Source organism: Pipra filicauda, unplaced genomic scaffold (genome assembly GCF_003945595.2).
Source record: "Pipra filicauda isolate LSUMZ 115617 unplaced genomic scaffold, ASM394559v2 scaffold1_size10287979_pilon, whole genome shotgun sequence".
Taxonomy (NCBI): Eukaryota; Metazoa; Chordata; class Aves; order Passeriformes; family Pipridae; genus Pipra; species Pipra filicauda.
The window spans coordinates 8,260,424-8,272,431 of record NW_024104310.1 but is presented as its reverse complement, the minus strand read 5'-3'; the positions used below and the strand labels follow the sequence as shown (position 1 = coordinate 8,272,431).

Here is a 12,008-nt window from a genome sequence, read left to right as displayed (position 1 = left end):
GTGCAGCTCCCTGGATGCCCCAGACACCTTTTTACTGTCCGGGGAATTTTGCTTCCTCCGTCCACGTGCCATTAACATCCCTTCCTGACCTGGTGACAATGTTGTTTAACCCCTGCAGTCTCATTTCTGGGTCTGTTGCCTTCCGTGATTCCCGTAGGAACCTACAAGACAGTTCTCTACAACATTAAAGAAGAGGGTTCATATTCTTATTTAATTCTGTGTGGTTTTAGAGAAGTGGCTACAGACTTTATACCTGACAGAACTTTGCATCCATTAAATACCGAGACTTCCACAAGGAGGGAAATAAATCTGAATTCTTGTATTTCTTGAAGATTACCACCACAATCCTGTATTTTTGCAGAAGATAAGATTTTTGAGGAAAACTCTTCCCCCTTCTCCCTCGAGATTTATAAATTGTTGTTTTATAGAATCCCGTGAGATTTGTTGGAGGTAATTAGGGTGTAGGCTTTGAACCCAGGGAAAACCTGATTTTAAGTGATGGGGTCAAAGGTCTGTGGCTGTAACAGGCTTTGTCTCATTGTCAAATTCAGGCGACATAAAAGGGTGCAAAGATTGTCCAGGGAAGAAGAGTCACTTCTAAACCAAAACCTCGTATTTTGATCCAGAATGTATGTTTGTTTCTATGTGTACGGAAACCACTTGCTGTTCTAAAGACATCTCTCTTTCTCTCTCTCTCTTTGCGGTCCCAGACTCTCAGCCCTGGAATCCTGCCTGGCAGCAGGGGTGGCACTGGCACGGGTTTGCTCTGGAGCTGCAGCGCGGCGCAGCCACAGGTGAAGGGATGTTGGAAGCGATTCCTTCTCCGATACCCTGTGACGCCAAATCCATTCGCCCGCGGGGGCTGAGCCGCCTCTCTCGCCCGGCTGAGTTTGCAAGCGCGCTGAAGGCTTTTTGGAGGGAGGGAGCGGAAAAAAAAAAAATCCGTGTTCAGGAGTGGACCGCGGCCCTCCTGGGCTTGGCAAGCGTTCCCTGTCAGCCCGGGGGAGGGAGGGGGGAAAGGGAGGGCAGCCAGGGGGGTTGCCCAGCGGGAATGAGCCCGGCGGGGCTCCCGCCGAGCCCGGGGCCGTCCCGGGGCCGCTGCAGCCGCCGGGCCGGGCTGCGGGGACCGAGGGGTGGGAAGCACTGCCTCGGGGGAAATAACCCTCCTCTCGGGCACGGCCGGGAGAAATCCTGTGGGGAGGGAGGCGAGGGAACAGCCTGGGAGGTCGGGAGGGAAAGGAACCGCGCCGCCTTCGGGCGTTTTTGGCAAGGTGAAGCCCAGCCTTTTCGCCCACCGCCGCGCTCCGGCAGCCCCGGGAATGCAGGCGCAGCTCCAGCTCCTCTCCCCCCGCACAGGGGCCGGCGGGGCGAGCGGCAGCCGGGGGAAGCGGCTGCGGGAAAGTTCCTTGGTGCTCATTCTGCAGTTCGTGGCGACCCGGCCGGGGCTCTCAGCAGCACCCGGGCACCTCCTCCCATCTCCTGCCTTCCTTCCCTCCCTCCTTCCCTCCCTCCCCGGCCGGGCTCCCCGCGGGACTCCCCGCTCTGCCAGGAGCGTCGCCCGAGCGCCTTCCCCTTTTCAGGGTTTTGTGGCGTTCGGGTGTTTTTTAATTTTTTTTTTTCTCTCTCTCTCTTTCGGTGAGAGTGCGGCCGGGCTGGGCGAGGGGAAGGAAACTTTCTCCCCCCCCCCCCAGGATGCTCCGGATATTTTTGAAAGGGCGGAAGAGTGAGAAAGGGAGCAGCGTCTGTAAGGGCATCTCATGCTCTTGCGAAGGTCCCCCCTGACACCTCGCTGCTGGGATTAAAAACCGGAGCTGGAGAAACTCCTCCCCCTCCCTTTGCTTCTCTCATTCTCCCCCTCCCCCTATTCCGCCCCCCCCCCCCCCCCCCCAATTTCCTAAGGCCATTAAAAAAAAAAAAAAAAAAAAGAAAAATCAAAATAAGGAGCCTGGAGTAACTGCGGCCCGTGGGACGGTGGGGAGAGGTGGAAGAGGAGCCTCCCTCTCCAGATCCATCGCTCAGCACCACGCCTGGGTGAAGGGATGGGAAGCACTGCCATGGACAAGAAGAAAGATGCCTCCAGCAGCAGGAAAAGCTCCGGCCAGAAGAAACTCATGTTGCGAGTGCACATCCCCGTAAGTGGCTCCCTGCTCTTCCTCCCCTTCGGCAGCTGGCGTGGTTTAGGCGCTGAGGCATGTTTCTCTCTGACATGTAGCTCAGCGAAAGGCAGGGAGAGGTGTTCCCTGCTGCCGAGGTCTGGAGTTTGGGGTATGCTGGGCTGGGGGGTGCAGCCCCTGCAACAGGCAAGTCCTCCACATCTGGGGTAGGTTGAAGCATGGGGTCTGAGCCCCCCGTGCAGTGCTGGGAGCTCAGGGTGCAGTGACCGTGGCACGGAGTGAGAACTTCAGTTATCCTCACTATCCTAGTTTTAGAAGTGACTCTTACTCCGAGCTGCACCAGTGCTCCTCTGCCCTGGGCTATGGGTTTGGCTCAGTGTGTCTCTCACAGTCCACGCGCAGACTCGCAGTGCGGTTTAGCAAAAGGTCTCTTCACCCCCAGATGTTGGTCTCAGCATCCCCAGGTTTGGCTCTGGGAACTATCCGTGCCTGTGGCTGAACCAGGGTTTAATCGGACTCTTCCCTCTCTCAAGACTAATCCACATTTGAATTTCCCTGGGCAGGGTTGCCCAGAGCTCGATCTCAGGTTTGGATCCAAGCAGTTTGTTCATTGCCGAGAGAGCAGGGGACAGTTGTTTTACCACCGTGGAGCAGGTAGTGAGCCATGCAGTCTGATCACCGACTCTGTTTTGTATATTCCACTGTAAGGAAACATGCAAGAAATTACAGTACATAGATAGAGAATAAACACAGATCAAAAGTTGCTCAGTATTCCAAGTGAGTACTAAAAGGCTGACTGGGTCAGTCTTCAGAATTACATGCCCTTCAAAACTTTTTGTTTTTCTTTACTATTAGGACGTTCTTATGATCTATGTAACCATTAGTTTTTTATTCTCACTCCTGATGTGCTTTTGGTGTCAGTACTTCTGGCAAGAACTGACAAAGTCCTTGTATCTTTTCTGGGCACTCTGTTGTTTTATTGCTTATTTGTTATATTTGTTTGGGGTTTGTTTTTTTTTATTTTAAATCTCATTATGTAAAAGTGGGAAACAACCCTACATGTCTCTGCCAAGCCCCCAAGGAGCAAAAAGATATTTCTGGTTCTAAGTTTTTCCTTTGTTTTAGGGAAGAATGAGAAGTCAGAGCAAATTTATTAGGTGTCTCGGGTGTGTGGAATAAAATGGAGGAGAAATACATGACTCCTCTGCAGATTTCATTTTTCTCTGGGGAGGAATGCAAGCCCAAGAGCCCAAGCCAAACTTCTGGAGCTCTGAGTGCATTCAGTACTAGAAAAAAAGGGTTTGTTTCTGCTAACATGGGTGTTGCCTATGCATTTGTGACTGGAACTTTTAGCCAATAAACTTTGCCATGTTACCAGTAGTACTTCACAATAGGGATGTAAAATAGCAACAAATAAAATGTACCACACCAAAGCACCGCTCACTCTGTGCACATTATTCCTTTCCACCCTCCCTGCTACATTTTCTCTACCCTTTCTTTCCATTACCCCCCCGACCTCTGACTCAGTCCAGCCAGAAGCTCTTGTGCAGCTGGATCTCCACTGCTGCTCCCAAGAGCTGCACTTTCTGCCTGCTGAGGAGCCATAGGTAATTCTGGAGATGCTGTGGTTGTTGCAGGATTTTACAGAATCCACCTGGTGCTTTTGAAATACCTGCTGACCACCAGATACCTGTGACCACAGCGGTACTTAAGCAATTTTCCTCAGTTTATGGGTGTGAAGCTAAGTTGGGAGAAGTGCCTAAGTGTTCACACTATAGCATTATTGCCAGAGGAAGGCTAATGCTTTTTCCTATTTGCCTCCCTAAGCCATGGGCAACATTTCTTCGTGAGTGTTATCTTAGTTCTGTTTTGGATGGAACATCTTTAGTGGTGGGTCATAATTTTTCATGTTCATTAATCTTCTGGTTCTATTCTATGCAGTTTTTCACTTACATAGTGGTAGTTATGCAGATACAAGCCTGCAAATGCCTGGTATTGCACTGAAGTCAACATTAGTTTTGTTGTTCACCCAGTTGGAAGCAATTAAAGATTTGTTAATGAGATGACACCTTCCATCCTTCCTCTCCATCCCCAAAACACGATCCTTCTCTTCCATTCTGATTCATTTTAATGTTCCTAAAATGGACTGTTGGGCCCAGGATCTTTCAGGTTGTACTCACATTCTTAGTGGTTTCCTGTAATCTGTCAGAGTTTAAACATGGCTGTGCTATAAGAAAGAACATTTTTCTCATTCTACTCACTTGACAGTGGAATCTGCATTTGAAAAGATCCATTTAGACTGTTTTTTTTTCTCTTTCATAACTGTTTTCTTGGCTGTTGTTTTGAAGCATCATTCTTATTATTTCAGTGGCGCCTGTCAGTGTAGCTGTAGTTGTCAAGGGAGCTTTCACCAGACAGTAATTTTTATTTTGTTCATCCTCTTCTTTGTGTTGCTGTGAGATCATGTTTATTACTGAGATTCGTAATTTGTGCTCATTTTGATCTTCAAATTAGGAACAAGAGAAGGACTAATAACGTCTGAGTAGGAGGGGAGAGAGGAGTCAATTTTGAAAGAAAAAGCCATGGGACAGAGGTACTGTTGTGATGCAGGCTGGCCTAAAACATGTTTATTAAGCACACAGAAGTGCTGACTGAAAAATTAATTACATATATTGCGAAAAAAAAGGTGAATGATGCAAAATGCACTACAATTAGGTTAGAGGATTGTGGAATAATAAGCATGTCTGAAAAGAAAGTTGCATGCTTTTCTTCCTCTCCCACATTGTTTTTTTGGGGGAGCCTGTGTGTGACAGTGGGAAAAAATGGATTAATTTAAGAAAGCTGGTTTGTGTCTTGCAGCACTCCAGGACATTTCTCAGGTACATCTTTCTCAAGCAAGAAAAAGACACAATATAAAGATCTGGAAACATTCTATTTTCACCTCCTTCCTGTGCTCAGTCTCCTTCAGCACAGGTGGGTGGTGCCTGGCCCGTGCTCCTGGGAGTAGTGGTGGACAACTAAGTTCCTGCAAGTTACCTTTCCTTGCTGCTCTCAACTTGTGTTCAGTAGCCAAGACTAAAGTGGGGGCTGCTGTATTCTGTAGTGTGGCAGGGGAGTATTTGTTTAGAGGTTGGACTGATAAAACAACTTTTTGTTTGGTGGATGTTTTCTTTGCAAATACATGACTGACCAAAACTGGTAATTTAGATGGACCATAATATCATTGCAGGACCCTTTGTAGAGGTCATATCAACCTCTGTCTCTCCCAGCAGCACATTCTGAAGTCTCGAAATTAGAGGTGCCTAAATGGAAAATTCTGGTCCAAATATCTTTGAAAGCTGCTACAGATTTAAATAGAAGCCTTTGCTCTCTAGATGCATCATATCTGTAATGTGAAGACATTAGCATTATAAAATTCCTTTTTAAGCCATTAGAAGTAAGTGCTTGCACATTACTGTGAACATTTTTAAAACTCTATTCTAAGATGGGATGCAATTGTCTGCTGAGTAGGAGCTCGCAGCAGTGAGATCAGTGTGTTCTTTTGTCATCTTGCAAAAATCGATCTCTTCTAATGTTAACGTAGCCATTATAATCCTCTGGTGCCACGAAAAAAAAATGAAAAGGAGAGATTCTGCTGTTGTTTACCTTGAATTTCATCTGGGATAATTCAGCCAGTGCCAGCAAAGTTATGTTGTATTTACGTGAGCGCAACTGAGGGCAGAACCTGTCTCAGGAGCTTCACCACAGCAAATGCCAAGCACCTGCTGCTCCCAGCAGGTGGGAATTGCAGAAGCTTGGCACTTCCTTGGATTTTTCCCAAATACATCACAAGGTGACTTATTGTTTGAAAGAACAAAGAGATTTTTTCACAATAAGGACAAAAATAACATCTGCGAATGAATGTAAAAACATCTTTCAGTTCAGTGAAGTGGCTGTTGCCTCTGGTACTTCAGCCCTGACAGAGCTGATGCACTAGAAGGATGTTCTTGGGGACCAGGATCCTTTATTTTCAATGTCACACAAACAAACATCTCTGCACACCTTCTCCCACTTCTTTGTCATCCTCCACGATTTTGAAGAGACTTCTCAATGTCAAAATTTATTGCTGTTTCCAGGCTTGTTGTTACGTTGGGATGCCAGGCTGAACGTCAGACGGCTTAAATATTTCTAACCCGATAGATGACAATGATGTTCCGACAGTACTGTTGGCTCAGCCTCTGACCCTCCATCTTGCTTTCCACACTTGCAAAGTCATTAATGGCTGCATGCCTAATAAATCATTGTGAAATGGTTTTGTTCTGTCACAGCTTTTGCAGAGTGCTTCCTGTCTCCTGGTAATTGCAGGGTGGGTTGATGAGAACAGCACTTCAGTCTAGGAGTCATTTTAGGAAGCTGTAGGTGAGGAATAAGGTGAATTCTTTAAAAGGTTAAAGGAAATCAGCTTCCAATAGGATCTAGGAGTGAAAAAAATGTTTATTTTCTTGGTAAAGGTGGTGGGGGAAGAGGGAGACAGAGGAGAGTGAATGTTTCCCTAATATTAGATCTGCAACTGTTCTCCCTCTCGCTCTCATAGGACAGGCTCTGAGTTGTCCTGAGCCTCTGTGGCCTTGAATTTTAAATTTGGATTCCTCCCTAAAGGGCTGATATATTAAGACTGGAAAGGGCAAGAGGTATTTGCTGAGGAGTATTGAGATGGTACTTTGAATTTATCTGAAGGATAGAAGAAAGGATTAATGTTTACAAACATAATAGCTACCACTGTAATTAAAGAAGCTCTTAGTCTTTTTGGTTCTAAAGCATAACACAAACTGACCATCAACTTATTGAAAAGTGCTATGTCTTTAAAACATCACTTTTTCTAGTAGGAGATTCTGCTCCTAAATGGTCTCACCCAACCCCCTTTATTTATCCCTGTGAGCCTGTGAGGACTGTGGGTTCAGAGGAATGTGAATTTCCTTGCAGAAATAAGTCATGAATGTGGAAGGAACCTCACAGAAATGTGGATGGTGAGACTTTTGGCTTCAGGTAAGGAAAAGTTAGAGATGAGGAGTGAAGTGGAAGGTAGTGATCTCCACCTAGGATGTTCCAGCACCTGTTCACAGACCTGCAACGTTCAACTTACGCTCAGTTTTACCTGGGCACCACATTGCATTCAAGGCAGCTACTCAGATGTGACTGAAAGCAGAATTCAACACTCATTTGGTTACTGATGTGTGGTCAGTTTGTGGAATTAGGTTGGTGTGCCCATGTGCTGGCTTGGCAGGGCTAATGGGAGCAGAAAGGAGCCAAAGCTGAGTCAACATTGGTGGACCAAATTATGGACATCCGTGTTGAGTGAAGTACCACATATAATTGTCATCCTTTTGAAGAAAAGCTGAATTTCCATCAAAAGGTATCCCATGCCTGGGGAGTAATGAAAGAGCAGAGTTGGTTACAAGCGAAATGAACATCAAAGAAGACATGAATAACAGGCAGCAGATGTCACAAAATGTCTGTCTGGCATAGAAATACCCTTTTGTGGGCTATGTTACCCTACACTGATCGTCAGGCTTTTGGAATTAGCTTTCTTCCAGGGCCTGATCTGGTTGCAGAGGACTGCTGTCTCGATTTTCTACCATTGTTTGCACTGTAGCCACACCGGAGGAAGTGTTACAGCCTCACAAACAGGGAGAGTTGTGAATGCCTTCAAAGGCTAAAAGAAAAAGCAGATTGAGTGTTTCCTGAATGGGGTATGGTTTTTATCCTGGAAAGGAGAACTTACGTATATACATGAATATAATATATCATCAATAAATATAAAATATTGGTGGTTTGGTGATACAGTGTTATACTACTACTGAAGTATTTCTGCTACCAACAGTGAGCTGAAACAGTGATGCATGTGCAGTGATTCTGCTGCAGAATGATTTTTGTGTTTACCCTTTAGGTAGTTGTAGAAACTGGAATATAATGCTTCAGTTTAGTGTTTGCTTCTGTAATACTGTCTCACTTAAATTGCTTGCATATAACTACATATGAAATCTTTAAAGCATGAAGGCATTATTTACACGGTAGAGAACCAAAACATAACACGGTACTTCAGTTTTTGACATTGAGGATTCAGAGATTGGCATACAGCCTCCTTTAAATTTTCATATAATTTAGCTTGACAGTAAATTACATTATGCAAGCGTGACGCAATGGGATGCAGAGCAAATGCATTGCAGTACGTGTTTCATGGTTGTCATTTATATCACACACTGTGACTGTTCAGACCTTATGGTCATTATTGCAAAGGGGGCCTGTGACCTTCTGCTCCAAAAACAGAACCCGTGTCATAAGCTGAAGACTTAATCTATTTTTGCAGTCAGGGTGAGAGAACTATATGTCTTTTTTAAAGCTGCTGAAGAACAGATTCACAGATCTGCAGTTTCATTAGGAGGAAGCGTGTGCATTATAAGCATTATAACATTATGTTATGAAGCATTTATCATCATTTATCCATAACAGGCATTGTGCAATTTTCAGACAACTTTTTATGCTGCTGGAGAAATGAAAATAAGACAATAACTCCTATTCTGCAAGCTGAAGAAAGCAAACCTCTCTGAGTGGTCAGAGTTACAGCATTACAAAACACAAGGTTTTCCTGCTCAGTTGTAGACTTAGTAGGGGTCTTTTATGAATGACTGAAGTTTGGGTCTGGTTGTGGAAGCTACATGCCAGTTGATTCCTTTAGAAAAGTTTGAAAATATGTCTTTCATGGAATTAGAGAAATCAATATTTAGTGAGCTAAAATAGGGGTAAAATTTGAATTCAAGCATGAAGAAACATTTCAATGAAGACAAGCTCTCCATAGAAATGGAATAGCTGTAAGATGTGATGGACTAAACAGGTGCCCTGAGTGTTGCCTGTGGCCTGTCTAGTGGAAGAAGTAGATTGTTATTTGCCTGCCACTTACTTTGAATGGAGTCTGCATGGAAATCTGAAAAGACACCTGGAATTATGCACAGATTGCTCAAGTGTGTCACGATGACTGTAGTTTTTCTACCTAGCCATAATCTTCGACAAATTTCCACTGATTCAGGACTGTTCTATGCCTTTAAATAGTTGTGCATTTAATATGTTTGCTAAGCCTGTGTTGTCTTGCTTTTGGCAATGTGGCAAACAAGTGTTTTTATGGGATCATGGAACAGTTGAGATTGGAAGAGACCTCTGGAGATGATCTAGTCCAAGCCTCCTGCTGACCCAGTGGTCAGCTAGAGCAGGTTGCTCTGGACTCTTGTCTCATCAGATTTTGAATATGCCCAAGGATGGAGACTGCACAGTTTCATTGCTCTGAAGGAATGCACTTGGGCAAGTGAAAGCTCCTTGAGACTGACTGTTGTTGAGTCACTACACAGGCACACTGAACTCCACAGTTGGTTGGATCTTGTCCCAAAAGCATAGTGCCAATCTAGGGAGTGAAATTGGATTTGGCTAATAGTAGTGTAGTGTAGAGACTTCCGAAGGATTCACTGAGGTGGGAATTGAAACTGGAGGCACAGTAGTCCCAGCAAGACTTGAGGAAGGAAAGGAACAGTAAGGAAGCGGTAAAATGGTGCTTAGTCAGTGTTACCACAATATGTATGGGAGTTTGCCAGCTTCTCTGTAGAGCATTCCATCTTCTGGAATGTGGTTTTCATCATGTGTTGTCATTCCTTTTACATAAATTAATTAGGGGGGATTTGCTGTTATGGAGTATTAATCATGGCTTCTGTGTTGGAAGTATGATCTAAAGCAAGAAGCATGAAGAAGGGCACTTCAGGGATAAGAGCACTAAATCATCACCAGGCTGTCTGAGTCTGTATCTACTGTATTGCCTGAGGGTAGAGGAGATGTAAGCTGTGCATTGATGAATGGCTCAAGCTTGAGATCCACAAGGAATAAACTTTTAAAGTAATAGTGCCACAGTGAGACACTGAAACAACTTATGGGATCTTCTTTCCATCTGTGACTGAGTGCTGTTAGATGTCTCTACATATGTTGGTACAGACAAACTCTCCAGAGAGTTTAAAGATGTTACAGGCTGGAGGCAAGTGAGAAGGAAGGACATTGTCCCTGCAGTGCTGATATTCAAGGAGGTGGTTGGAGTTTAAACAACGTATCCCATGTTGTACAGGAATGTGACACTTGGACTAATAAATCCTGAGACCCAGTTCACTAATCTTAACCATAAGCCCAACCTTCTTCCTATGGTATTTGTTCCATAAGGATCCATGTAGAACCTCGACCTAAGTCAGCAGTCATGGAAAGTATTTTTACTTTTGTTTTTTAAAAATATGTGTGAAGTGAAAGGATTCCAGTCTAATGTCTACAGTTTACCATGTCTTAAAATATTACTGCTAGGGCTCTTTTGGCAGCCTGATCAGGAAGACCAAGGATTGAGGATATTAGATAAAAGCATCAAAAGTGGTACTGCAATGAGTGTGCCTAATTATCACACCCTCCACGTGGTTCATGTGGTTGTTGAAAGTTGTGAAACGTTAGTCTTTTTTTTTCCCCTGTACAGCTGGTGGCACATCAGTTGTAGAATTCTTGAAACAAGACATCTGCAGCCACTTCACATGGAGTCACATATAAACTCAAGAAAACAGAGTTTAGGTACATCTGAAATAGCATTTTATCAATCGCATTTAACCTACAGCACCCCCCAAAGACCTTGCAGGCATCCTGTCTCCATTCCTGCACTCCACTGACTTGTCCTTGCAGTTCCTGGAGCTGGGCATTCCCCAGTACTGCTGCCAGCTAGTGCAGGAGAGAGAATACCAGCATGGTCTCAACACTATTCTTCTTAGATACTCCTTCCTCTAATGCTAGATAACTCCACATTTTTATGGGAAAATGGAGAGCTTCTGCCATCTGAAAAGTTGAGCCAACATTATTCATAAACATAAGATTTATAGCCTGAAATGAATGGGAGGCAGAAGGTGTTATTCAGCTGCTCTCTTTGCTTTTTGTTTAGGAGTTGATGTTAAAGGTAAATACTAATTTAATAGAATTCTTTTAGTTGGATGATGATTAATTATACATTTTCCTTATATTTTTTATGGTTTTTATAACGACTCTACACGCTTTGAGCTGTGCAGAGGCAGGAGGGTACATGCCAGTGTTTTTCTTTATAAAATAAATCCAGTAATTAAAAGGTGCAGTTACTTCAATTCTTTTTTTTTTTTTTTCCTGTATTGTACTAGGAGTTCTGGCTCTTTTCACTGCTGCAGATCTGTGGAAGTGTCATCAGTTGGCATGCAAAAGTTGCTGGTAAAGGAACTCTTCTGATTTTCTGCTGAAGTCAGTAAAAGAGGAAACGTGTCTTACTTAACCGTGTACAGCAGTGGGCTCATCTCTGTCACTTAGTCAGACATAACTGTATTTCAGCTGTCCTGGTGGACCTCAACCAAGAGTTACCAAGGCAAAGCAAGCTGCTGTTCACCAGCTGGATTTCTTAACAGACTCTGTGCATCCTCCTGTCCCACTGCAGTGCTGGACCAAGCATGTGGCCTTACAATGCCTTCTTAGTTGGCCAATAACTTTTGTTTTCATGGTGTACCTTATCAGATAAAATGAGTGGTAACTTGGGAAGCCTTGGTAACTCATTCACTTTTGATCTCCATCTGTCTATAAACTCGGATCCAAAAATCTGTGAACAACAGATGACTCAAGTTTACTTGAAATGCCAATCCTTGAGAAAAGAAAATAGGTGCTAAGAAGGCTAGTGGTTCAGAGAGATGGGATTTTCAAAGGAATTTAGGCACCTTAGATCCCTTTGCAGTATTTGAGAGTCCTGCTAGTCCACTTGTATCAGGACGTCCTTAATTACATTTGAAAATTGAGCTTTACATCTTTCAACCTTTCAATATGCAATTCTTCCCTCTCTGC

At 44.2% G+C, this 12,008-nt stretch overlaps 1 protein-coding gene and 1 long non-coding RNA gene across 3 annotated transcripts in view; both read left to right on the top strand.

Annotated features, from left to right (window-relative positions):
- Positions 1-988, top strand: part of LOC113991461 — a 30,341-nt gene extending 29,353 nt beyond the window's left edge. For both annotated transcript variants that reach the window (XR_005563349.1, XR_005563348.1), the window contains one exon: positions 711-988. This is a non-coding gene — a long non-coding RNA (uncharacterized LOC113991461). The remainder of the gene's footprint in view (positions 1-710) is intronic.
- An 895-nt stretch (positions 989-1,883) lies between these two features.
- PRKAG2 (protein kinase AMP-activated non-catalytic subunit gamma 2) overlaps positions 1,884-12,008 on the top strand; it is a 207,962-nt gene continuing 197,837 nt past the window's right edge. Inside the window, exon 1 of the mRNA XM_027727847.2 lies at positions 1,884-2,132. Coding sequence (XP_027583648.1) covers positions 2,040-2,132 — 93 coding nt within the window. The 5' untranslated portion in view covers positions 1,884-2,039. The remainder of the gene's footprint in view (positions 2,133-12,008) is intronic.